A 25,142-nucleotide genomic window follows, 5' to 3' on the forward strand; every position below is an offset into this window, starting at 1 on the left:
AAGGTTCGGGATGCATTTGGTGGCTGCGTCCTGGCATCAGGGGCACAACCTGTTTAATCTTTTAATCTGAATAATTACTTCTGTGCTTTCCTCATTTTCATTTGTCCATCTATGTTTATAACGCAGGGAGGGCTCAGCTTCCCTGCCAGTTATAGCATGTAGTTTTATGTTAGCTTGCCTTTTCCTGTCTGTTTTGAGGAAAACTGGATTGATTCTCTGTGTATGACCCTCTGCTTGTTTTTCTGGATTTTGTATTGTATGCTTATTGCCCTGACCTCTGCTTTGTTATCTGGACTGTCATTGATTGCTACCAGCTCTGACCTTTTGCCTGTACCTCTCCACCTTACCTGCTTCGGACCCTAGACCTAGGCCTGTCCCTGACCATGCTTCACTTGTCATCACCCACTATCCCGTACTATGCTACATTCATAAGCTTGTACTATGCTGAATGTAAGACCTGGGGGCCTCTGAGTACCTGTGAGCGCAATGAGCTCTACGAGAAAGGCAGCTGCTATAGGTGAAGACCTCTACACCCTGTTCTACAAGCTCATGATAGTAGTCATTAGCGATTACACCCAATTAAGTTGGTTCCAATGGTGCAGCCACAATTTAACTTGATGTTCCTGAGAATGATCTGAGTCCTGTCCTGTACCCCTGCCCTACTTCTAAGTTATTCTCTCCACCAAAAAGTAACATGTTTTTCTCTGCTTCTTAACACTGGAATAAAAGGCATATGTCAAATATTGGGGTAAAAAGCCCTCACAGCCCAATGTCTATATGATTGCTCATGTCACACTGTTGCTTTGTTTCCTTTTCTATTCATTTTCTATTTTTCATAGGTTTAATGGTTAATCATGTTCCTAATAAGAAAAAAAAGATCTCTAACCATATCTTGATCATTTTTGACTAATTTGCATAACATGGTATTATTATCCATACAAGCAAACACCTTAGATGGGTGCTGAAACTACTGGTCTCTCTATGACATCAATCAAAGGTAAACAAACTGGAACAGAAATGCAACATTTTTTCACCATCACTACTTTTTCATGCTGACAATCTTGAAGCAGTGCTGTCAGGATGAGAGCATAAATCTGATATGATGAAACAGAATATTAAATTTCAGGGCCCAAATAAAATATTGCATTGATACATAGAAGTGAACCTGATTTTCAACTCAGATAAATGTTTGACCAAATGTTTTTAAAAAAGAAACAATTAGCCCAGTAGAAGGTAATTAGGTTGAGGAGACCTGCTTAAGATATGCAGATCACATGCATCCATTGTTTTTGATCATGTATTCCACTTCCTAATTGACTTCCTTTCAATAGGTAGTGTAAACGCAAAGAATCACTAAATGTAAATGAGAAAGCCATATGCCTAGGAAAGAATTTTGAAGACAGAGGCCACATTTGAAAGCCTATACAGATATATAGAAATATGGGCTTCAAAGGAAAATGTCTTCATAGTTCATATTTTGGGAAATCTGGGTGACACTCCATACCATGGAGCTGAAATCACACCAGGGTTGTGAATGACAGGTACTGGCGGTATCCGGGAACAGTTATAATCACATATCTTTGGAAACTGTATGTCACATTGTCATAATTCCATCATGTTTGGTATTTAAATGTACGGGAGATTATGACTGGTTTATTGAAGGGGGAGTTATGTCTCTGGGATATATCTGTGAAGAATTACCCAAAGGTGAAAACTTTGGGAATATTTGTGAGAAAACTATAGTGACACCCAGAAGACATCCCTGCCCCCCTATTAGCATTAACACACCTCTGTGAAGAACGTCCCATTTCATTTTGCTTAAAAAACCTGTGTTGGGAAGGGGCAAGTTATCAGTTTCTTGGGGATCAATCTAATTGAAGCACTGTCCATCTTTTCTGCCTACCCCCAGTCATACAGATTATAAGTAAGTTATTCTCTGTACTTTCATCCCATTTGTTTTTATAACTATTTGCAATTTGTTACTTGTATGTCAAATCTTTCTTCAACTGTTTTTTTTATTCTCGTAAGCATTGTACTTTTTTGTATATTACATCTAACAATTTAATAGTTCTGTCCTTATTGCTCTAAAAATGAATTCATTGTCTGTTTAGAAGAGACAGATTGCTTGGCTGGATTAACTCTTTAGAAACCAGTGTGTGAAGGGTTAACTGTTTAGCTACCAGAGCACAGAGCATGCGCAATTGGGTGATTAAGTCATAGGTTTGCTACGGGCCTTATTCTTAGTTGATGGCAGTTGCTGAGAGGTGTGAAGTGTGCGAAGGGACCAGCGAAATCTGTAGCCTTAGAGGAAGATGCGAGTGTGAGATTTGGGCTGGAATCCTGTGTGTTCTCTTACAGTAAGCTTCCAAGTCACGAGTGCGCAGAGGTCAGTTTGTGACCGATAAAGGGGTTCAGGAGCGGTTTCCTGATAAGGTGATATATTGTATGACTGTTGGAATATATGATAACATATCTAATTAGGTAGTAGCTAGAGGGACTTATCCCAGACAAGTGCCATCTTAAAATGCTGTTAAATAAATATTTTTTGTATTTAGAATTTGTGTGTAATTCCTATTCCCTTCAAACTTGCTTATAAACCTGTTGACTTTAGGTGCTTTGCTATATAGAGCCATAAAAACAACATCCTTCATTAGCAATAAGATATAATTGGTAAGGGAGAATCAATATTCCCTCAAAGATGTGGTTGCCAGATCTTACAACTGGATGTATATGAAAATATATTCTGAATGACTCTACTGCTATAAGCTTAGATGTATGTGGTATTAATATTAGACAGTTTGTAACATACTCATACAATTACATTCTCTGCTCCCTTTTACTCTGTGAAATGTTCCATCCATAAATAATTTATATTATAGTGGTTGCCGTGGACCTAGAGAACTTACAGTTATTTATAAGGGTTAACCATCACATAATTATTTGGAATAAGGCCTAAATCATAACTGCAGTGTAAATATGGTATATCAAATGAATACATTGATAAATTGAGCTACTAAAGTGTAAAATGTGACGTCGGAAAGTCTGCTGCGTGTGTATTCAGTGACTCTGCACATCCCAGATAGCAGTGTCACCCATTGCAGTTTCACAGGGCCCCTGCTGTGAGCTATATCCTGACACAAGTTAGTTTTTTGGACATCTGAATTGACTTTGTGGGGCCATTCACAGCTAGACATCCTTGCAGACAAAGGCAGCATTAGAAGGTCTATACAGGTATATAGAAATAGGAACTTTAAAAGGAAAATCTGAGTGCCACTCCATACTGAGGGGCAATAACCACACCCAGGTTGTGAATTATACTTGCTAGCATTACCCGGGAACAGCTATAATCACATGTCTTTGGGAAAGGTATTTCATATTACTATGATTCCATCATGTTTGGTATTTAAATGTGCGGGAGATTATGAATGGTTTATTGACAGTCATTGTCAGTCTTTTGGTAAATCAATCATTCATTGATAAGCTGTCCATCTTCAAGGCCATTTCCCTTTGCTCAGCATATACCACTTCGATGCAAGTTATTCTCTGAGTCTAATCCCTTTTATTTTAAACTGTTTTGCTTGTGTATGTTATGTCAATTGTTTATTGTTTTATATATCTGTATGCCCTGAACCCTGTATATTAAATCTATAAATTTAGTAAGTGGCGTCCTTGATACTCTAACGAATCCATTAGCCTGTTAAGAGGAATATAGCTCGACCAAGTTTGAATGCCAGTGTGTGATTTGTTAATACATTTGACTAGCAAGCCTAGTGTGTGCTTGCGTTTACATTTGTGTAACAGTCTGGAGGTGTGAAGAGTTAACCCTTTGATTGCTGGGGTGGGCCTTGCTAACCTGTGGGTAGCCAGAAGCCTTGTGTGTCAGTGTGGAACAGTATTGGGGTCCAATTGCCGTATTCAGTAGCTGGTGCAAACCTGAAGTGTGCAGGGGTGTGAGAGTGCTGTGTGGGGGCGATTCAGTAGGTCTATAACCTGTGTGATAGGTAGAGAAACTGCAGGCTGGAATTGTGTGTAACCTTATACAGCAAACACCCAAAGTCACGGAAGCTGTGAGTGTGTTCATGACAGTGGTTACTCACCTAAAATCAAAACATGCATAGTTAATTTTTGGATTTAGGTGCAGAACATATTTAATATTAATCTAATCAATTAATTTGTCTGATACACTAAATTTCAAACTATTTTTACCTCGCAGACGTACACCAAAATTGTCCTATTCATTCTGACCTTCCTAAATGCAGTATACTGTAACTATCAAATTAAATTCCCACTCATATGTATCATCCAGTTCAGTTTATGCACCACTGGTCATATCATTTTACTCCTCTATTGCCATTCGCTCAGACTCTGTTGTAATATGAGTCTTTTATTTTGGTCTCTACTACTCTGAGTTTGGTTTGTTTGCAGTTTCCCCCTAAACACTTGTGCTAATCCCTCCCCTATCTCCAGCTCAAACCCTCCTAAGTGTACCCTTTTCCATGTCTATCCTAGCTTCATCATTTTGATACCTTCGCCTTTCCTCACTTTCTCATCCATTTGTTTTCTCTATTCACCTAGTGGATGTTATGCTATTCCAAAGGGTAGCTGGAAACACTCTCTCTACTGCAATTTTCTCTTTTGTTCTTCCCCTTTGAGTATTATTAAGTATTATTTAGAGGCTAAGTGAATTCTAATATAGTTTTTCTATTTCTGGCATAAGCTAGTTGCATAACCAGTGACAATATTAGGTAATATGGCAGTGTTCAACCAAATATAAATTCATCTGTGTGCCCTAAATAACCAGATCAAAATCCATTTGGACTCAACTACGCTTTAATTGGAATTTGCATTAAAATCCTGCCGGCTACATTAATTGGGCCCCATATTATCCAGTTGTTTGGCTGCAGATCTGGACTGCCTTATTTAGTGACTTACAAGTGTACCAAAATTTGGCACAGATCCAGTTGTCTAGTACTCAGACTGAACAGAATCTGCATATGTGTAGGCAACTATAGTCTGTCATATTGCCATTTGAAAAATAAATAGTAGAATCAATTTATTTATTATAATCACATGTACAATAAGGGCTGATCCATATAAGCACATCTTCTCAAATTGTGAAGATACTCAAAGGGGTTTATTTATCAATAGAAGAATAGGGGACATTTCAACAGATTTTTCTTTGTTTTACTATTTATCAAAGTCCCTTGGCTGGTGAAGACTGTCACCAGCGGTAGCCTTCACCTGGGGCCTCTGGCAATGCTTCCTCTTGCAAAGCTATTGTCCTCTGATTGCTAACACCATTTCAGGATGGCATAAGAGGGAAAAAACAAGAAAAATAATTTTATTTTTTCTAATTGTTTTTACTTTATTAATTTGTTTTGAATCTGGAACTGGAAGCCCAAGTCCAGTATCACCAGGGAGTTGATCATCACTCAGCTGTCCCGGTGATATTTTTATGTTAAATTGCCCAATAGTAGATTTTCAATTACAAATGTGATGCAAGTGAGCTGTGGAAAAATACTTAGAGCTATGGATCCGTATGTCATGCTGTGTGCCCTGTACACATGAACAGCAATTATATATGCATACAACAGGCAGGTTTACTTGCTTGGAATACAACATTAGTACTTTGTGAAAAGCAACCATCTGGTCTGGCCGTAAAACATGATTGTGAGTTAAAAATCATACAACTATTTTTAAAAACTTTCTTGTCCAATTTGGTTTTCATTATATGCACCGTGTCCACTATATGCATATTAAACATATTCACTTTATTGTTTTTATAGTTGCCGTTCCAGGCCCACCAGGTCCCCCTGGACAACCAGGAACTCCAGGATCTAGAAATTTGGCAAGTTCATTTCAATAAAACATTTTAGTCTCCGTTTCAGTGTACACAAAAAAACAGGGTAGATCAGAAATACATTTGTTCAACACTAGCCATCTTAATTATGAAAAAATACCTACATTTCGTCGTTTAAGTAGCACTACTAAAATATAACAAAGTATTATTATTGGGAGGAAATGTTGAAGATAACAAACTTCAGAAATGACCAGTATTTATGAAATAGGTTTGTGAGTTTTACCAGTTAATTTAAAAACTAGTAAAAAAGTTTCATAGGAAAAGTTATGTCTCCTATTTGCAAGTTTGAATTTACCTTAGAGCAGCACTCTTTCAGGATATTTAAGACCAGGTAATGATCCTGGTCTTCCAGTGTATAAGGATTAATGACAAGGTTTAGTAATACTCAACATTTAATAATTTCAATATACCTTTTAGCTAAATTGTGGGATTGTATTGTGTTAATTTACAAATGGACATATATAGTTTTACAGTTTTAGTTTCAGAATAAATGTATATTTGTGTTATGAGGCTTCAGTGTAAAATGTTGAGGTTGGATCTACATTTTTTAATTGAATGCTAGATCTACTTTGATCCAAAATGACAGTATGTCACATATAACAATCCAATAGCTCCAAAAATAGATTTTGGCACCCCACTGGGAGCTCTATCTTTGAGGTTGCTTTAATTACCCATTTACCCATATGGATGTCCAAGGGGCAAGAGCAGGGGTGTGATGACACTATTTGCATCATTGCTGTCCATCTCCTACTGCACAGTGGCGCAATTCATGTAAGGCGCAGCCTCGATGGCGAGATTAGTATCATCATGCACACCACTGTGCAATGATGCAAATTGTGTCCTCGCACAGCAAAGACAGGGGGCTTGGTAAAAAGAAGGGCATCATTAAAGCCCCATCCACTTCACAAAATCTGAGAGTGTGGCCTACTCTCCCGGGAGTTCAGGAGGACTCCATGAAATTCAGGAGTGTTACGGACATTACAGGAGAGTGTCGAAAGTATGCATTAATCCACTGCATTCCCTAACATTTGTACAACATTAGCATTTTTACATAAAGTTGTTTTAAACAAAAATTAAGTTTAATTGTCCTAGAAGAAACAACGTCTTGTAAGAAACCCCCATAAATTATGTTTGCCAAAAAGAACTCCCCGACCTCATTGCTGATCCTAGTATACTGCCTGTGCTGTTTAAAGTAGAAAAAAAGGGCCTACCCTCCCCACATTTTCACCCATCACCAGCACTAGACAGAACTCATTCACCCCTTTGTTAAATTAAACTAACACTGACCAATGCAAAATGACCAATCCTTTAAGACCCTTCACCAGCAGTCAATCACATGCATTTTCCCTTTCTGGCCTCTTGTGGCTGACTGATAGTGGACAGGTGTGCCTGGGAATCCCAGGTAGTGTGTGGGAAGGGGGTTATGTGGATTATTTCCAATTTGAACTGCAAAGAGTTGAGACATTAAAAAGGAAGATTCTTTTATATTCAATAAGGTGGTAAAAACTGTATTGTTTATTCACATTATTTTGAAATTGTTTGTGCCTTTCTTATAATTTTGGTATCATAAGGGCCACTGGGTTAGCTTTTTTATACATTTTCTACCCGTAGTCACAGTCACCAGTTTTGCACTGAGCAGCCTGGGTCTGCTTTTTACAATGGCAGGAGAGTCTCATGCTTGTGGTCTTTTATTCATTAAAATTTGTTAAAATATTATATATTATATATATGTGTCATGCCACATGGGCTGACACATATAAATACAAACTGATAGAAAAAGTAGAGAGAGCTCTGCTTACAAGTTCAAGAATACTGTCCAATAATGTAGAAAACAAAGACAGTATTTTGATTTATTTCTTGTTCATAGCAAAATACATTAACCCAATTGCATGAATTAATCTCAATAAATGACCCTAATGTAGGTCTATCAAAGTGATAGTGACATATAACCAGGCAAAAAACTGTAAGTGCCCTGGAAAGATTGTGACTTACTGCTTAGGATGCATATTCTACATAAATTATTTGTAAATTTATGGATATCTGAGATATTGGAGAACATGAAAAGCATTGCTAAAAGGCATATAAAAACAAACCAATACCTGATACAATAACAGTTAGTGAATCTTATACACTAATACATATTCTAATCAGTGGGTAAGGCAGTAACACAGTGGGAATGACCAAGATACAGTACAACTGGAATCTGGGGAAATAAAATGTTTAAGTAGTTCATTCAGAACTTTTTCCTATTCTACTGTTTGCAAGCTAATTATTGTGTTTTATGTATAGGCAACAGCAACAAAAAACATTGAGGACATGCTGCAAAGAACTCATTTGGTACCAGAAGGCACCTTGATTTACTTGAGTGAGAGCAGTGAGGTGTATGTTCGTGTTCGAGGCGGGTGGAGAAAAGTTCAGGTGTGTAATGTTTCATTAAAAATAATTCTATCTTCTTTCTACACTATAGGCCGATATTAAGGGCACTTTTTTGGCAAATAAAATACAGGTTTTTTTAAAAAAATATTTCAGCCCCAAGATGCCCCCTTTGGAATACACTTTATTTTGGTTGCTAAATATTAGTCATGTCAGGGAAGGGACCTTGGGGCTGCATAATACTGCTGATCTTTACCATTATGGCTAAACAGTCTGGGCACTGTTCACTGACAGCATACATTACTTCTAAACAGACAGCATACAATAATACATGTAAAGAAAAAGCAAAAACGCGTTCATAAGAGATATATATATATATATATATATATATATATATATATATATATATAAATACATATATAATAGCAAATGTAAAGCGTGGAAAGAAAAGAGTGTAGATATTTTAATATCAATAGGAATTGACATAAAACAATCTTCGTGAGGAAAATCCACACAGTATATAGCAGTAGAATTTGGTATTAGCCACTGTTCCTGTAAGGTCAACTGTAAATAAATATACAGAAAAAACATAGACTGGCAGGGGCAAATGCAAGATTTCTAAAGGGGGGTTTCAAATGCTGCATTTCAGGACAACGCAGAAAAAACAAACCTTGTCGCAATAGACCAGCAACAGACACCATTTTTTAAACAAATTATTTTACTGTAAAGTAAAAGTACAGTAGAGTTGGATAGTGCTGCTTAATTACACAGTGTAAGTGCTAAGATAAAATCTAAACTCACTAGATATATAATATATATATATTTTTTTACAAACATATTTACATTACAGTGGACCTTTTGGCTAAGATCAAGTGTAGTCCTGTCCCAGGAGAGCTGAGACGCCACTCCCCGATAGGGCAGACTACCCTGGTCAAGGCCAAAGGGCCTTTATTCCCAGAGAGAGGGCCAGGGGTGCCCTGCAAATACATGGCAGACTGTCAGGAAACATGCCCTTATGGGCCGCTTTGCTCATTCGATCAGGTCAGTCATTACTTATCTCTGGAGATCAGAGTGGCTCTTTCGTTTCACATAAAATGAACAAGATTAAGAAGTACAGAAAGAGAGTTGAGATATTGCCAGGAGGTACCAGGGAGAAGATGGGATTCGGGGGAGGACAAATGAACTGCAGCTCTTTTGGCAGTTCAAGAGGAAGTGGTGCCCTTAATAAGTACAGAGATCAGTAATACTACAGAGAGGACCTAATCACCCCTGGCTGGTGTAGCAACTGAAATGCCACCATTCTCATTCCCTACATAAACTCCCACAAAGATCTGTCTACAAATAGTATACACCGTAAAATAAAATTGTCACTTTAATCTTTATACAACCAATCAACAAGGTAGAACCATCTGAATCCACGTAATGTAAGGTTTTACAGTAAATGCCAACGTTACATTGCCCCCTTTAGACAGATGTCTCAGTTTTAGTACAGGCGTAACCCTAAGACTACATAGTAGTACAGTGCTGGATTGTGTGGTGTGACATATCCAGTTCTGTGTGTACATCGTATACTCACACATGGGACCATGTAGATCTCCTGCATCCTCAATCACTTTCCCAGCATCCACCTCAACCCGACACTTTATCACTGGTTACCATAGAAACACGCTACACACTAGCCCTCTGTAATTACAGGCTGTGTAGAGTGGCTGAGAGCAGCGAGGGGGTGGAGAGGGGGTTACAAGGAACTTACCTGTAGTGAGGAACTCATAGCTGGGTTTGGTGCTTTTTACAGGAATTACAAAATAGACAGTATTGCAGCGGCAGTACTGTCTCTTAATATAACAATATGGGTTGGGGGGGTTTCTGGATAACCCCCTGGGTGCGTGTCTGACTGGTAACACAGACAAATGAAAGATGAATGTTGTGAATGAATCTTTACTTTAAAAAACAAAAAAAGGCACCGTGTTACCATGGTAACAACCAAATAAACTTGATATTGCATATAATATTTGATAGTTTGTTTGTTACATTAGTACTTTTCCTTATCACAGAAAAAAAATATTCAGGATTACCATGGTAAATGACCAAATACCATTGTTATTTACATAAGGGGTGTAGCTAAAATTTTGGGTAGTCACATAGAAAGAAAGCACTGTACAATACCCTATGTGCTTTGGGCTTATTGAATTGAAAGCCTTCATCAGTGCAAGGGTCTTGCAACACTTAAATCAACATGAATGCCTGGATACGCTAGTATACGGTTTGGAGAAGTGACTTTCCCAACTTACTGGGAAATATCAATTGAACTGCATGAGACAAAGCCTGAAGAAAATATACAGACATATGGTTTAAAGGGACTAATAACTATAATACAATAACTTGATTTTATTAAAAACCACCCTATCGCATCAGGATAATCCTAAACACTCCAGATAGAAACTATACTTATTTCTTAATCTCACATTTTATGTATAGTAGCTTCACACCTGGAGATCGGTGCACCCACACAAATTCAATAATCAGAAAAGAGAACTAAAGAGCACCTTATGTGTCTTAGGGGCACTCAAAGGATAATAAGGTTATTTAAAACTTATTCAAATTTTATTAGTATAACTTAAAATAGTATTACTTGAATATGAATAGAAGTAGTGAAATAATAAAAACAAGTAAATGACATGATGAACCAAAAATAGTCACTGTTAAGATCGATAGGTAGACTATCGAAAACGCGCTGTTTCTCCAGTAATATATCTCAATTCTCTAGGATGGGTGCTGAGTGTGATGGAGAATTATCAAATATTCTTTGCTGAGTTATATTTCATATAGGGTTAGATTACATGTCCACTGAATCTGGATAATATATGAACACGTATCTCCTTATTAGAGGTTTATAAGTTCAGTGGTAACCCTCTGTTGGATTGTGAATTACATTAGTACTAAAGAGCAATACTGTGTTCTTATTTATTAGACTGAGTCATTTATTCCCCCTCAGTATTCTTCATATGGGGTTGATTCACAGATCCCACCAACCTAAATTATATGAGAGACAAATATCCCTTTAAAGGTAAGGTGTCACATGTTCAGAGGTAATCCTCTATTGGATTAAGCTAGTCTTACTCGTAATTGACACTAATATGTCCCTGTTGGTTGTAAAAGTCCCTTATTTCCCTTAAAGCAAAATGTAGATGAATGTCTAATGTCTCACTCCAACTGTATTATTCATCTAGAGAGAAGGCATAGTCAGACAGGAATAACAGCAGCACCCGCTGAAACTATACTAAAACGGCTGATGAATCTATAGATAGAAGCCTATGATGACGGCTAATCTACAGGACAATAAGAGTTCAGACCTAAATCAGCCCTACAGCATCCCTAACTAAATGATCATATATTGAGCAGAGGAGAAATAGCGCGTGTAACGCCGATGCGCGTTTCACTCTGCTAAGCTTTATCAAGGCAACCCGACCTGGCGTCCTGATTGGTTATTTATAGAGGAAGACACGCCTCTTGTTCAGCAACATAATAGACAGTCACCATGGTGACACTATAGTGTTCATTTTAAACAGCACAAACGGTCCGCCTTCTAGTGGGCGTCACATAAAGCGGTCACTATGGTTACTTGGGACGCTTGTTACTGACGATGGTTGAATGAAATATAAGACAATAAAGGGGTAAGTATGTATTGATATGAGAAGCGAATATCCCGACCGGGAAATATGATGAGCCCGTTGCTAGGGAGTTGCTAAAATCCCATATATTAACAGCAAGAACTTCAACAAGTACAACATGTACTTCATTTATATTTATTTACTACATAATCCTCGTTGTTCCTGATATAGTGTAATACTAAGGGGTAGAAACACCAGCCCTAATGTGTACAAAAAGATAATATCACTGGGATCCAGCAGATTCCCTGTCATGAAGTAATAACCATAGGAAGATAATAAACAGCTAATCTGATGCAACAAGAATACGGTCAGTCAATAGGATAAACAGAAAAGTAGAGATGAGCGCACTCGGATTTCTGAAATCCGAGCCCACCCGAACGTTGCCGATCCGAGACAGATCCGGGTATTGGCGCCAAATTCAAATCTGAAACTGAGGCTCTGACTCATAATCCCGTTGTCGGATCTCGCGATACTCGGATCCTATAAATTCCCCGCTAGTCGCCGCCATCTTCACTCGGGCATTGATCAGGGTAGAGGGAGGTTGTGTTAGGTGGTCCTCTGTCCTGCTATATCTCGTGCTGTGCTGTGCTGTGCTGTGCTGTGCTGTTCAGTTCTGTGCTGTGCTGTGTTCTGCTCAGTCCAGTGGTGCTGTGTCCTGTGCTCTGTCCTTCTGAGTTCAGTGGTGCTGCTGGGTCCTGTGCTGTGTCCTGTTCAGTCCAGTGGTGCTGTGTCCTGTGCTCTGTCCTTCTAAGGGTATTGTTATTTCCCCATTTTTCCCAAATTATAAAAAATTTCAAAAAAAGTTATAAAAAAAATTACAAAAAAAGTTTTTATAAAAAAAAAAAAAAAAATATCCCAAAACAATCCTGCAGTATAAGTCCATTGGTACTGATATATTACAAAGTTCACTGATTCAGCAGTATAAGTCCAGTGGTACTGCTATATTACAAAGTTCACTGATTCAGCAGTATAAGTCCAGTGGTACTGCTATTACAAAGTTCACTGATTCAGCAGTATAAGTCCAGTGGTACTGATATATTACAAAGTTCACTTTTTCAGCAGTATAAGTCCAGTGGTACTCTCCTGTGCCGCATATAATTTTTAAAGGCTTTGCAGAGTGTGTGTGGCTTAGGGGTACGCTCTCTTGTGCTACATATAATGGAAAACAAAAATTTGGAGGATAAAGTAGGGAAAGATCAAGACCCACTTCCTCCTAATGGTGAAACTGCTGCCACTAGTCATGACATAGAGATGAAATGCCATCAACGTCGTCTGGCAAGCCCGATGCCCAATCTCCTAGTACAGGGCATGTAAAATCCAAAAAGCCCAAGTTCTCAAAAAGTAGCAAAAAGAGAAACTTTAAATTATCTGAGGAGAAACGTAAAGTTGGCAATATGCCATTTACGACACGTAGTGGCAAGGAACGGCTTAGGCCCTGGCCCGTGTTCATGACTAGTGGTCCAGCTTCACCCAAGGATCTAAGCCCTCCTCCCCCCCCCCCTACAAAAAATTTAAGAGAGTTATGCTGTCAGCAACAACAACAAAACAGCAAAGAACTCTGCCTTCTAAACAGATGACATCACAAATCCCCAAGGCAAGTCCAAGGGTGTTGGTGGTTGTGAAGCCTGACCTTCCCATCACTGTACGGGAAGAGGTGACTCCATCCAGCATTTGCAGCACGCCCTCTGCATATGCTGGAAGGATCACCCACAGTCCAGTTACAGATTTGGCTAATGAAGGTGTGAATGTTGTACACCGGGAGGAGGATATTGATGTAGCTGGCGCTGAGGAGGATTATGATTATGATGCAGACAGATACCAAATTGCCTTTCTCAATTTCTATTTATATTCTAGATTATATAACGGCTGAATAGTTTTCTATTTTACTCCTACTGGAGAGGGGATCTGATGCAGACAGATACCAAACTGCCTTTGTCCATTTCGTTGTATATTTGAATTTCTAGTCCTACAGTCTATGCAGGCTGCTTTTTTTATATTCAACTACAAGTGTAGGGCGGGGGAGGGGGCATAGATAGCCACCAAAGTAACGTGGTCCATTTAATTTCACTTTCTAGCTCCACAGTCTGTGCAGCCTGCTATTTTTATCTTCAAAGTATTTACAAGCCTTGCAATCTAAATTAACTAGAGGTAGTGACGTGCTAGAACTCCACCCTCTATATGCTGCAGAGGATGGAGGAGCATCAAAAGGCCATTCAAGCCTACACAGCCACCTACGACATAGGAAAAGGAGTGGGGATGCGCCTGAGTCAAGCGCACTGGAGAATGATTTCCGTGTTGTGCAAGGTTCTGCAGCCATTTGAACTTGCCACACGAGAAGTCAGTTCTGACACTGCCAGCTTGAGTCAGGTGATTCCCCTGATCAGGCTTTTGCAGAAGCAGCTGGAGAAAGTGAGGGAGGAGCTGGTACACCATTGCGATTCCACCAAGCATGTAGCTCTTGTGAATGAAGCCCTTCATACGCTTTGCCAGGATCCGATGGTGGTCAGTCTTTTAAAGTCAGAGGAATACATTCTGCCCACCGTTCTCGATCCTCGGTTTAAAGCGTATGTTGTGTCTCTGTTTCCGGCGGACACAAGTCTACAGCGGTGCAAAGACCTGCTGGTCAGGAGATTGTCCTCTGCAGAGGACCGTGACATGCCACCAGCTCCACCTTCATTTTCATCACTGTGTGTGCAGTTCCAAAAAAAAGGAACTGCCATTTCTATTGCTACCTTCTTTCTTTCTGTATTTCCTGTGTCCTATGGTCTGTTCTGCTAAGGGCATTGTTATTTCCAAGTTATCCAAAAGTTAAAAAAAATAAAAATATTTTTATAAAAAAAATTATAAAAAATTAATCAAAAAAAAAAAACTAAAACATTTTCCAAAATTAATTGGAAAAAAATATTACAAAATTTTAAAAAATCTAGCTTGTACTGCTATTTAAAAGTCTAACTACGATCATTCACTGTTGCTGTACCCAAAAATAATAGGTACTGCTATTAAAGTACAGTCCAGTGGTACTCTCCTGTGCCGCAGATAATTTGTAAAAGCTTTGCCGAGTGTGTGTAGTTATGTATCACAGGTTTTAAGAAGAGGCACAACACTGACAACCTGTTAGAGAAACTGAGGGAAATAATCTCTCTGTGGCTCACCCCACTTAGACTCTCCTGGGGATTCGAATAACTGCCATTTCTATTACTACCTTCTTTCTTTCTCTATTTTAAAAAAAAAAAATAACTGCCATTTCTAGTACTACCTTCTTTCTTTCTATATTTAAAAAAAAAAAAAATAACTGCCATTTATAGTACTACTGTCACTCACCGGACTGTGAGTGCTACTTCTCGTGTATTCAGGAACCGTGGCTGTCCGCCATCCTGAGGGTCTGCGCATGTGCAGCCCTTTTGTCACTCACCGGACTGTGAGTGCTTCTTCCCGGACTATTAGGAACCGTGGACGTCCTCTATCCTGAGGGACTGCGCATGCGCAGCCCTTTCCAAACCTTCAGTGTATGTTCCTTTAACTTAATTGGCAGATCAGGCAACCTCCCTATATTAAGCACCTGTGGTCAACACCACGTTGCCTGATCTTGGAGTCTCATTCCCCATGAGTCTCTGAAGGTGTTCCTGTGTTTCCTTGTTTATTCAGCCCTGCTGATTCCTGTGGTTTCCAAACCACTTCTACCTCTGTGGTTTCCAAACCACTTCTGCTACTGTGGTTCCCATACCACTTCTACCATCTACTGTATCATCGTGACTGTGAGCTGATTCCTATCCGCTGCCTCCGTGCACTACAGTCTTCTAACCACTTCAACTCTACCATGTATCATTGGGACTGTTAGCTGATGCCTATCCGCTGCCTCCGTGCACTACAGTCTTCAACCTGCAACTCGTCTGTGTTTCATCATCGTGACTGCTAGCTGATTCCTATCCGCTGCCTCCGTGCACTACAGTCTTCAACCTGCAACTCGTCTGTGTTTCATCATCGTGACTGCTAGCTGATTCCTATCCGCTGCCTCCGTGCACTACAGTCTTCAACCTGCAACCCGTCTGTGTTTCATCGTGACTGTTTGGCTGATTCCTATCCGCTGCCTCTGTGCGCTTCAGTCTTCAGTCCTTGTCAACGCTCCCGTGTTTCCTTGAGTCTGCCTCCACTATTGCTACCCGCTACTCTCCGTGATCACCTGTTCCAGTTCAGCTCTGCTCCGGTGTCCCATCGTTACTGCACCTGCTGGTTGCTATTGGTTACCTCCGTGTTCCCGCAGAGACCCGCTGCTGTTACTTCTCAGCGCTACTCAGCCATCTACTGCTGATCCGCTCTCCACGCCTTCCTGTGTTCCCTGCTGGTCTACCTACCTGTGCGCTGCACCTGCTAGACCCCTGCTTCACCCATCCAGGGACTTGTATCCTGCTGGCCTCCGGCCCTTCAGGTATCTCTGCACTCCTGTCTGACTGCCTTCTCCTGAACCACGGTATGCATACTTCCCATTGACTGTGCTGTGTATTGCATACCTTGCTGGACTGTGTTGGTTCTCCTCTGGAGTGTACTATCCGCTGAGTCTATTGCCATCATTGACTGTGTTATCTTATGCCGGATTACTTCAAGAGACTTTCTATATTGGCAGTGTTGTTCAGTCATTTATACATTTATATTGTGCATATTACTGTGGATCAAAGTCAAGGTGCCCGTGTATATATTGTGTTGCAGTCTCTCCCCGTGCACCTCCTCACATATATATTCAGTAGTACCACTTGCTAGTGGCAGACCACTGACTCCTGTTTACAGTTTCACCTGTTCCAGTGTCCTCTCACATAGCAGTGGTGCAGCTTGCTAACGCAGACCACTGACTCCCCGGATACCTCCACTTGGATTCCATTCCTTCACTCAGACAGCGGTACAACTTGCTATCCGCAGACCGCTGACTCTCATCACCTCCTCGTTTCTGTTGGACATTCCTCCTCACTATAGCAGTGGTACAACTTGCTACCGCAGACCACTGACTACCTTCACGTGTCCTTTGTCCATACAGTTCCTCGTGTATTACTACCTCCATATTGCCAGTGCTGCTAGTCATAGACTTTCCTGAGCATCTCATCATCTGCTATTTCCTGTTCCGTGATCACCCTGCTACCAGAGTACCATATTACCACCTATACTGCTCTGGTAAGCCTATCACCTGGTGATCCCTGGGTAAAGACTCCTAGTGCCCGTGACAGTAAGATCAGGCCATGACAGACCCAGATACGGAACCTACTGCTAAAGAGATGCTGCAGCATCTGGTCAGCCGTGTGGAGCAACAGGATGCTCGCCAACAGCTGTTACTTCAATGTTACCAATCGTTAACCTCCCAAGGAACATCTGGACAGACTGTTACAGCTAGTATTGAAGCTCCTGTGCTTTCCTCCGTTTCCCCAGTGCCATCCCAGGTGTCTACAGCTCCTACGCTTCACCTGCCTACTCCGTCAAAATATGACGGGGACCCCAAAACTTGTAGAGGTTTCCTTAACCAATGTTCAGTCCATTTTGAACTCCAACCTCAAAATTTTTCTACCCATCGTTCCAGAGTGGCCTATCTTATCTCATTGTTTTCTGGACAAGCCCTGGCTTGGGCCTCCCCTCTGTGGGAGAGAAACGATCCAATTCTACAAGATAGTGCCAAATTCATTTCCACGTTCCGAAGTGTGTTCGATGAACCAGGTCGTGTGACCTCCGCTGCTTCCAGCATTCTTCGTTTGCGACAAGGCTCCCATACAGTAGGACAGTATGTCATTCAATTTAGGATCTTAGCCTCTGAACTTCAGTGGAACACTGAAGCATTAGTTGCCGCCTTCTGGCAGGGGCTCTCCGATAAAATTAAAGATGCACTGACTACCCAAGAGCTTCCTTCGTCACTAGAAGATTTGATCTCTCTTTGCCATCGTGTAGACATGAGATTTCGTGAAAGAGAATCCGAGAAAACAACTTCTGCTAAAGCACCTCTTCGTTTAAACCCTCAATTTCGTCCAGTTTCACCTTCTGTGATTCCCATGGAGATAGGACGTTCCAAATTATCTTTAGAAGAGAGGAAACGAAGAGTAAAGAATAGACTCTGTATCTATTGTGCTGATTCCACACATATGCTCAGTTCTTGCCCTAAGAAATCGGGAAATGCCAGGCCCTAACTAGTTCTGGAGAGGTGAAGTTAGGGTCCCTGGAGTCCTCTCCATTGTCTATGAAATCTAAAGTCTGCGCTTTCGATGTTACGATTTCCTTTGCTACCAAATCCTTTGAGTCACAGGCATTGATTGATTCCGGAGCAGCAGGAAATTTCATTTCTAAATCACTAGTGAATCAATGGTCCCTACCAGTGATCACTTTAAAAACACCCATTACTGTGACGGCTATAGATGGATCACGTCTCATCAATGGTCTCATCACCCAGAGTACGTCTCCAGTAACCCTTCAGATTGGTGTACTACACCATGAAGAAATTTCGTTTTTAATTCTTCCTGTTACGACAAGTCCGATTGTCTTAGGCCTTCCATGGCTTCAATGTCACTCTCCCCAGATTGACTGGCGCACCCCTCAAGTTACGTCTTGGGGGCCTGAATGTCACCATCGTTGTCTCTCTCAAGTTATTCCTCTTAAAGTACAGCAATCTTCCATCTCATCTTCCTCCCCGGGACTCCCTCCTCAGTATGCTTCATTTGCCGATGTGTTTGATAAAGCTCAGTCTGAACGTCTTCCTCCTCATCGTTCTTGGGATTGTCCGATCGACCTTCTACCTGGCAAGACTCCTCCCAGGGGTCGGGTCTATCCTCTCTCGTTACCTGAAACTCAAGCCACATCTGAGTACATACAGGAGAATCTCCAGCGTGGGTTCATTCGACCTTCCACCTCTCCCGCTGGAGCTGGGTTCTTCTTCGTCAAAAAGAAGGATGGATCATTACGCCCTTGTATAGATTTTCGTGGACTCAACGCCATTACTATCAAGAATCGGTATCCCATTCCGCTGATCACTGAGCTATTTGATCGCATCAAGGGAGCTCGGATATTTACTAAGTTGGATCTTCGTGGTGCCTACAATTTAATTAGAATCCGTTCCGGTGACGAATGGAAGACCGCGTTTAACACCAGAGATGGGCATTACGAATATTTAGTAATGCCCTTCGGGCTGTGTAATGCCCCCGCGGTTTTCCAGGGTTTCATCAATGAGATCTTTCGGGACTTATTATATGTATGTGTCGTTGTCTACCTGGACGACATATTGATCTTCTCACAGGACCTGCCTTCTCATCACCAACATGTGGCAGAGGTCCTCTCCAGACTACGGAAAAACTCGTTGTTCTGTAAATTGGAAAAATGTTCATTCGAGTTACCCCAGATTCCATTCTTGGGGTATATAGTTTCCGGAGTTGGCCTGAAGATGGATCCAGACAAAGTAAATGCTGTACTACATTGGCCTCAGCCAACTACTCTTCGTGCCATCCAGCGTTTTTTAGGTTTTGCCAATTACTATAGACGCTTCATTCAAGACTTCTCATCCATTGCATCTCCCATTGTGGCCTTAACTCGGAAAGGGGCTAATACTAAGCAATGGTCATCTGAGGCTCTCCAAGCCTTTCAAATCCTCAAAGAGTCCTTCTCGTCTGCTCCCATTCTGCGACAACCTGATGTGACACTCCCCTTCTTCCTAGAAGTAGATGCCTCTAATGTGGGCTTAGGAGCTATTCTCTCCCAACGCTCGGAGCAACAAAAATTACATCCTTGTGCCTTCTACTCTCGGGGTCTTCTGCCCGCAGAGAAAAACTATACTATCGGGGACAAGGAGTTGCTGGCCATCAAAGCTGCATTAGAGGAATGGAGATACTTGTTGGAAGGAGCTCGCCATCCGGTGACGATCTTCACGGATCATAAGAACTTGTCATATTTGCAATCTGCTCAATGCTTGAACCCTCGTCAAGCAAGATGGTCTCTTTTCTTTTCCCGTTTTGAATTAATTATAACCTTCAAACCAGCTGCTAAGAACAAGAAAGCTGACGCTCTATCTCGAGCTTTTGTGACGTCCTCTGATGTAGAAGAGGTTCCCAACCATGCTATTCTAGACCCCAAATGTATTTCTCTGGCTGCTTCATCCACCAAAATGCTACCATTTGGGAAGACCCTCGTGCCTCCTACTCTGAGGAGGAAAATCCTTTCGTGGTTCCATGCCTCTCGTTTTTCTGGACACGCCGGTGAACATAAGACCTTTGAGATTCTCTCTCGTAGTTACTGGTGGCCTTCAATGAGGAGAGACGTCAAAGAGTTTATTGCTTCCTGTGATTTATGTTCTCAGTTCAAATCCTCCCGCAGAACTCCAGCAGGGTTGCTGCGACCACTACCCATTCCGTCCAAGCCTTGGACCCATATTAGTATGGATTTCGTTACTGATTTGCCACCAAGTAAGAATCACAATACTATTTGGGTAGTGGTAGACAGATTTTCGAAGATGGCTCATTTCGTCCCTCTGTCCGGTTTACCTTCCTCGTCTACTCTGGCTGAACATTTCATTAAAGAAATCTTCCGCATCCATGGATGTCCGTCTGAGATTGTGTCAGATAGAGGAGTACAATTCGTTTCCAGATTCTGGCGGGCCCTTTGTAAAACCTTGGGCATACGATTAGCACTCTCATCGTCTTACCATCCGCAATCTAACGGACAAACGGAACGAGTCAATCAAGATCTTGAGACTTTTATTAGGATGTTCTCTTCAGCCAACCAAGACAACTGGGTAGAATTGCTCCCTTGGGCTGAATTCGCCCATAACAACATGTACCATGAGTCATCATCCAAAACTCCATTCTTTGTGGTCTACGGTCACCATCCGTCTTTTCCGGAATTTCCTGCCCTCCCGCCCACCCAAGTTCCTGCTGTGGAGACTGCTTGTCAGACCTTCAAAAATATCTGGTCTCAGGTCAAAACCTGTTTAAAGAAGACATCTAACAAATATAAGTCTTTCGCAGATAAGAAGAGGCGGGCTATTCCACCACTAAAAATTGGAGATCGGGTCTGGTTATCTACCAAAAATATTCGTTTGAAGGTTCCATCTATGAAATTCGCCCCTCGTTTTATTGGTCCATATAGGATCATTCAAGTTATCAATCCAGTATGTGTTAAACTTCTTCTTCCTAAGAATCTTCGGATCTCCAATGCCTTCCATGTGTCCTTGCTCAAACCTCTCATCATCAACCGTTTCTCGACTCCTTCCTCAGCACCGCAGCCAGTTCAAGTTCATCAGGAGGAGGATTTCGAGATTACTGAGGTATTGGATGCAAAAATTTCGCGAGGAGTCCTCCGTTTCCTCGTTCATTGGAAGGGCTTTGGTCCTGAAGAGCGTTCATGGATCAAAGCTGAAGATCTTAATGCTCCTGCCCTTCTGAAGAAGTTTTATTCCAAAAATCCGGACAAGCCCGGTTCCAGGCGTTCTGTGCCCACCTTTAAAAGGGGGGGTACTGTCACTCACCGGACTGTGAGTGCTTCTTCCCGGACTATTAGGAACCGTGGACGTCCTCTATCCTGAGGGACTGCGCATGCGCAGCCCTTTCCAAACCTTCAGTGTATGTTCCTTTAACTTAATTGGCAGATCAGGCAACCTCCCTATATTAAGCACCTGTGGTCAACACCACGTTGCCTGATCTTGGAGTCTCATTCCCCATGAGTCTCTGAAGGTGTTCCTGTGTTTCCTTGTTTATTCAGCCCTGCTGATTCCTGTGGTTTCCAAACCACTTCTACCTCTGTGGTTTCCAAACCACTTCTGCTACTGTGGTTCCCATACCACTTCTACCATCTACTGTATCATCGTGACTGTGAGCTGATTCCTATCCGCTGCCTCCGTGCACTACAGTCTTCTAACCACTTCAACTCTACCATGTATCATTGGGACTGTTAGCTGATGCCTATCCGCTGCCTCCGTGCACTACAGTCTTCAACCTGCAACTCGTCTGTGTTTCATCATCGTGACTGCTAGCTGATTCCTATCCGCTGCCTCCGTGCACTACAGTCTTCAACCTGCAACTCGTCTGTGTTTCATCATCGTGACTGCTAGCTGATTCCTATCCGCTGCCTCCGTGCACTACAGTCTTCAACCTGCAACCCGTCTGTGTTTCATCGTGACTGTTTGGCTGATTCCTATCCGCTGCCTCTGTGCGCTTCAGTCTTCAGTCCTTGTCAACGCTCCCGTGTTTCCTTGAGTCTGCCTCCACTATTGCTACCCGCTACTCTCCGTGATCACCTGTTCCAGTTCAGCTCTGCTCCGGTGTCCCATCGTTACTGCACCTGCTGGTTGCTATTGGTTACCTCCGTGTTCCCGCAGAGACCCGCTGCTGTTACTTCTCAGCGCTACTCAGCCATCTACTGCTGATCCGCTCTCCACGCCTTCCTGTGTTCCCTGCTGGTCTACCTACCTGTGCGCTGCACCTGCTAGACCCCTGCTTCACCCATCCAGGGACTTGTATCCTGCTGGCCTCCGGCCCTTCAGGTATCTCTGCACTCCTGTCTGACTGCCTTCTCCTGAACCACGGTATGCATACTTCCCATTGACTGTGCTGTGTATTGCATACCTTGCTGGACTGTGTTGGTTCTCCTCTGGAGTGTACTATCCGCTGAGTCTATTGCCATCATTGACTGTGTTATCTTATGCCGGATTACTTCAAGAGACTTTCTATATTGGCAGTGTTGTTCAGTCATTTATACATTTATATTGTGCATATTACTGTGGATCAAAGTCAAGGTGCCCGTGTATATATTGTGTTGCAGTCTCTCCCCGTGCACCTCCTCACATATATATTCAGTAGTACCACTTGCTAGTGGCAGACCACTGACTCCTGTTTACAGTTTCACCTGTTCCAGTGTCCTCTCACATAGCAGTGGTGCAGCTTGCTAACGCAGACCACTGACTCCCCGGATACCTCCACTTGGATTCCATTCCTTCACTCAGACAGCGGTACAACTTGCTATCCGCAGACCGCTGACTCTCATCACCTCCTCGTTTCTGTTGGACATTCCTCCTCACTATAGCAGTGGTACAACTTGCTACCGCAGACCACTGACTACCTTCACGTGTCCTTTGTCCATACAGTTCCTCGTGTATTACTACCTCCATATTGCCAGTGCTGCTAGTCATAGACTTTCCTGAGCATCTCATCATCTGCTATTTCCTGTTCCGTGATCACCCTGCTACCAGAGTACCATATTACCACCTATACTGCTCTGGTAAGCCTATCACCTGGTGATCCCTGGGTAAAGACTCCTAGTGCCCGTGACACCTTTCAAGCCTTCAGTACCTGTTACTTGTTATTGATTGGATGATCAGGCAACCCTCCCTATTTAAACCACCTGTGATCATTACCTGGTTGCCTGATCTTGGAGTCTCATTCCCCATGAGCCTCTGAAGGTGTTCCTGTGTTTCCTCATGTATTCAGCTCCTGCTGATTCCTGTTTCCTCTATTGTGGTTTCCAGACCACTTCAACTCTCGTGTGTTCATCGTGTCTGCAACCAGCTGATTCCTATCCGCTGCCTCCGTTGCTTCTACAGAGTTCCTGCTCACTTCAACTCTCCTGTGTACATCGTATCTGCACCAGCTGATTCCTATCTGCTGCCTCCGTTGCTTCTACAGAGTTCCTGCTCACTTCAACTCTCCTGTGTACATCGTATCTGCACCAGCTGATTCCTATCCGCTGCCTCCGTTGCTTCTACAGAGTTCCTGCTCACTTCAACTCTCCTGTGTACATCGTGTCTGCACCAGCTGATTCCTATCCGCTGCCTCCATTGCTTCTACAGAGTTCCTGCTCACTTCTACTCTCCTGTGTTCATCGGGTCAGCGCTCCGCTGCTTCCATCTCTACGACTGGATATCAGACCGCCTCAACTCTCCCGTGTTCTTCATGTTTCCAGTTCCACATACTACTGCTTCCTGAGTATTGCCTAGTTACTGCTGGTTTACCTGCCGTGCGCTGCACCAACCTGATTACCGCTTCCACCTTCCAGTGGTCTCGCCTACTGCCGGCCTTCAGCCGTTCAGGTATCCCTGCACGTCTCTCTGACAGCCTGCTCTCCTGAACCGCGGTATGCATACTTCTCATTGACTTTGCTTGTGTAATGCATATCTAGCTGGACTGAGTTGTGTTCTCCTCCGGAGTCTCCTATCCACTGAGACTATTGCTACCATTGACTTTGTCTCCTATTGCCTGGATAGTTATTGTGACTTTGTATATTTAAGCAGTGCTGCTCAGTTATCATTGTATTGTGGATATCATCGTGGGATCAAGTTCTGTGTGCCCCGTGTATACTCTGCATTGCATTCATCTCCTCGTGTCCCTCCTCACATAAGCAGTGGTACAACTTGCTATACGCAGACCACTGACTTCCCTGTTACCTACCTTCACCTGGATTCCATTCCTTCACCTAGACAGCGGTACAACTTGCTATACGCAGACCGCTGACTCTCACCACCTCCTCGCTACTCCTGGACATTCCTCCTCACTATAGCAGTGGTACAACTTGCTATACGCAGACCGCTGACTCTCACTACCTCCTCGCTACTCCTGGACATTCCTCCTCACTATAGCAGTGGTACAACGTGCTATACGCAGACCACTGACTTTCCTCACGTTTCCTTGTTCATCTAGTTCCTCGTGTACAGTCATCTACTCATTACCAGTGCTGCTAGTCATAGACTTTCCTCGAGCATTCTCTCACCATCTGCTGTTTCTCCTGTTCCGTTGTCACCCTGCTACCAGAGTACCATATTACCAACTATATTACTCTGGTAAGTCCATCATCTGGTGATATCCTGGGTAAAGACTCCTAGTGCCCGTGACAACTACCTTCTTTCTTTCTATATTTAAAACAAAAAAAAAACCTGCCATTTATAGTACTACCTTCTTTCTTTCTCTATTTAAAAGAAACTAAATAACTGCCATTTCTAGTACTACCTTCTTTCTTTCTATATTTAAAACAAAAAAAAAACCTGTCATTTCTATTACTACGTTAATTATTTGTGCAGTCACAAAAAAGAGGAACTGCGCCCTTAACTGCTATGTTGGTTTTAGACGTCCATCCGGTTTCCACCATCTGTTCCCTGGAAATCAGACCAGTTGAGGGTTTTTTTATTATATTGTGGGGACCACTCCACTACGCAGTCCAGATACTTTTTTGGTGGAATTCAGACCAGTTGAGGGTTTTTTTATTATATTGTGGGGACCACTCCACTCTGCAGTCCAGAT

The 25,142-nt window shown here is 42.1% G+C and overlaps 1 protein-coding gene across 2 annotated transcripts in view; it reads left to right on the forward strand.

Moving 5' to 3' along the window:
• Positions 1–25,142, forward strand: part of COL15A1 (collagen type XV alpha 1 chain) — a 481,077-nt gene that overhangs the window by 422,827 nt on the left and 33,108 nt on the right. For both annotated transcript variants that reach the window (XM_075212747.1, XM_075212746.1), the window contains 2 exons: positions 5,787–5,848; positions 8,150–8,278. In XM_075212747.1, the coding sequence (XP_075068848.1) occupies positions 5,787–5,848; positions 8,150–8,278 (191 nt within the window). The remainder of the gene's footprint in view (positions 1–5,786; positions 5,849–8,149; positions 8,279–25,142) is intronic.

The sequence above is a fragment of the Mixophyes fleayi genome, chromosome 5 (assembly GCF_038048845.1).
Source record: "Mixophyes fleayi isolate aMixFle1 chromosome 5, aMixFle1.hap1, whole genome shotgun sequence".
NCBI lineage: Eukaryota > Metazoa > Chordata > Amphibia > Anura > Limnodynastidae > Mixophyes > Mixophyes fleayi.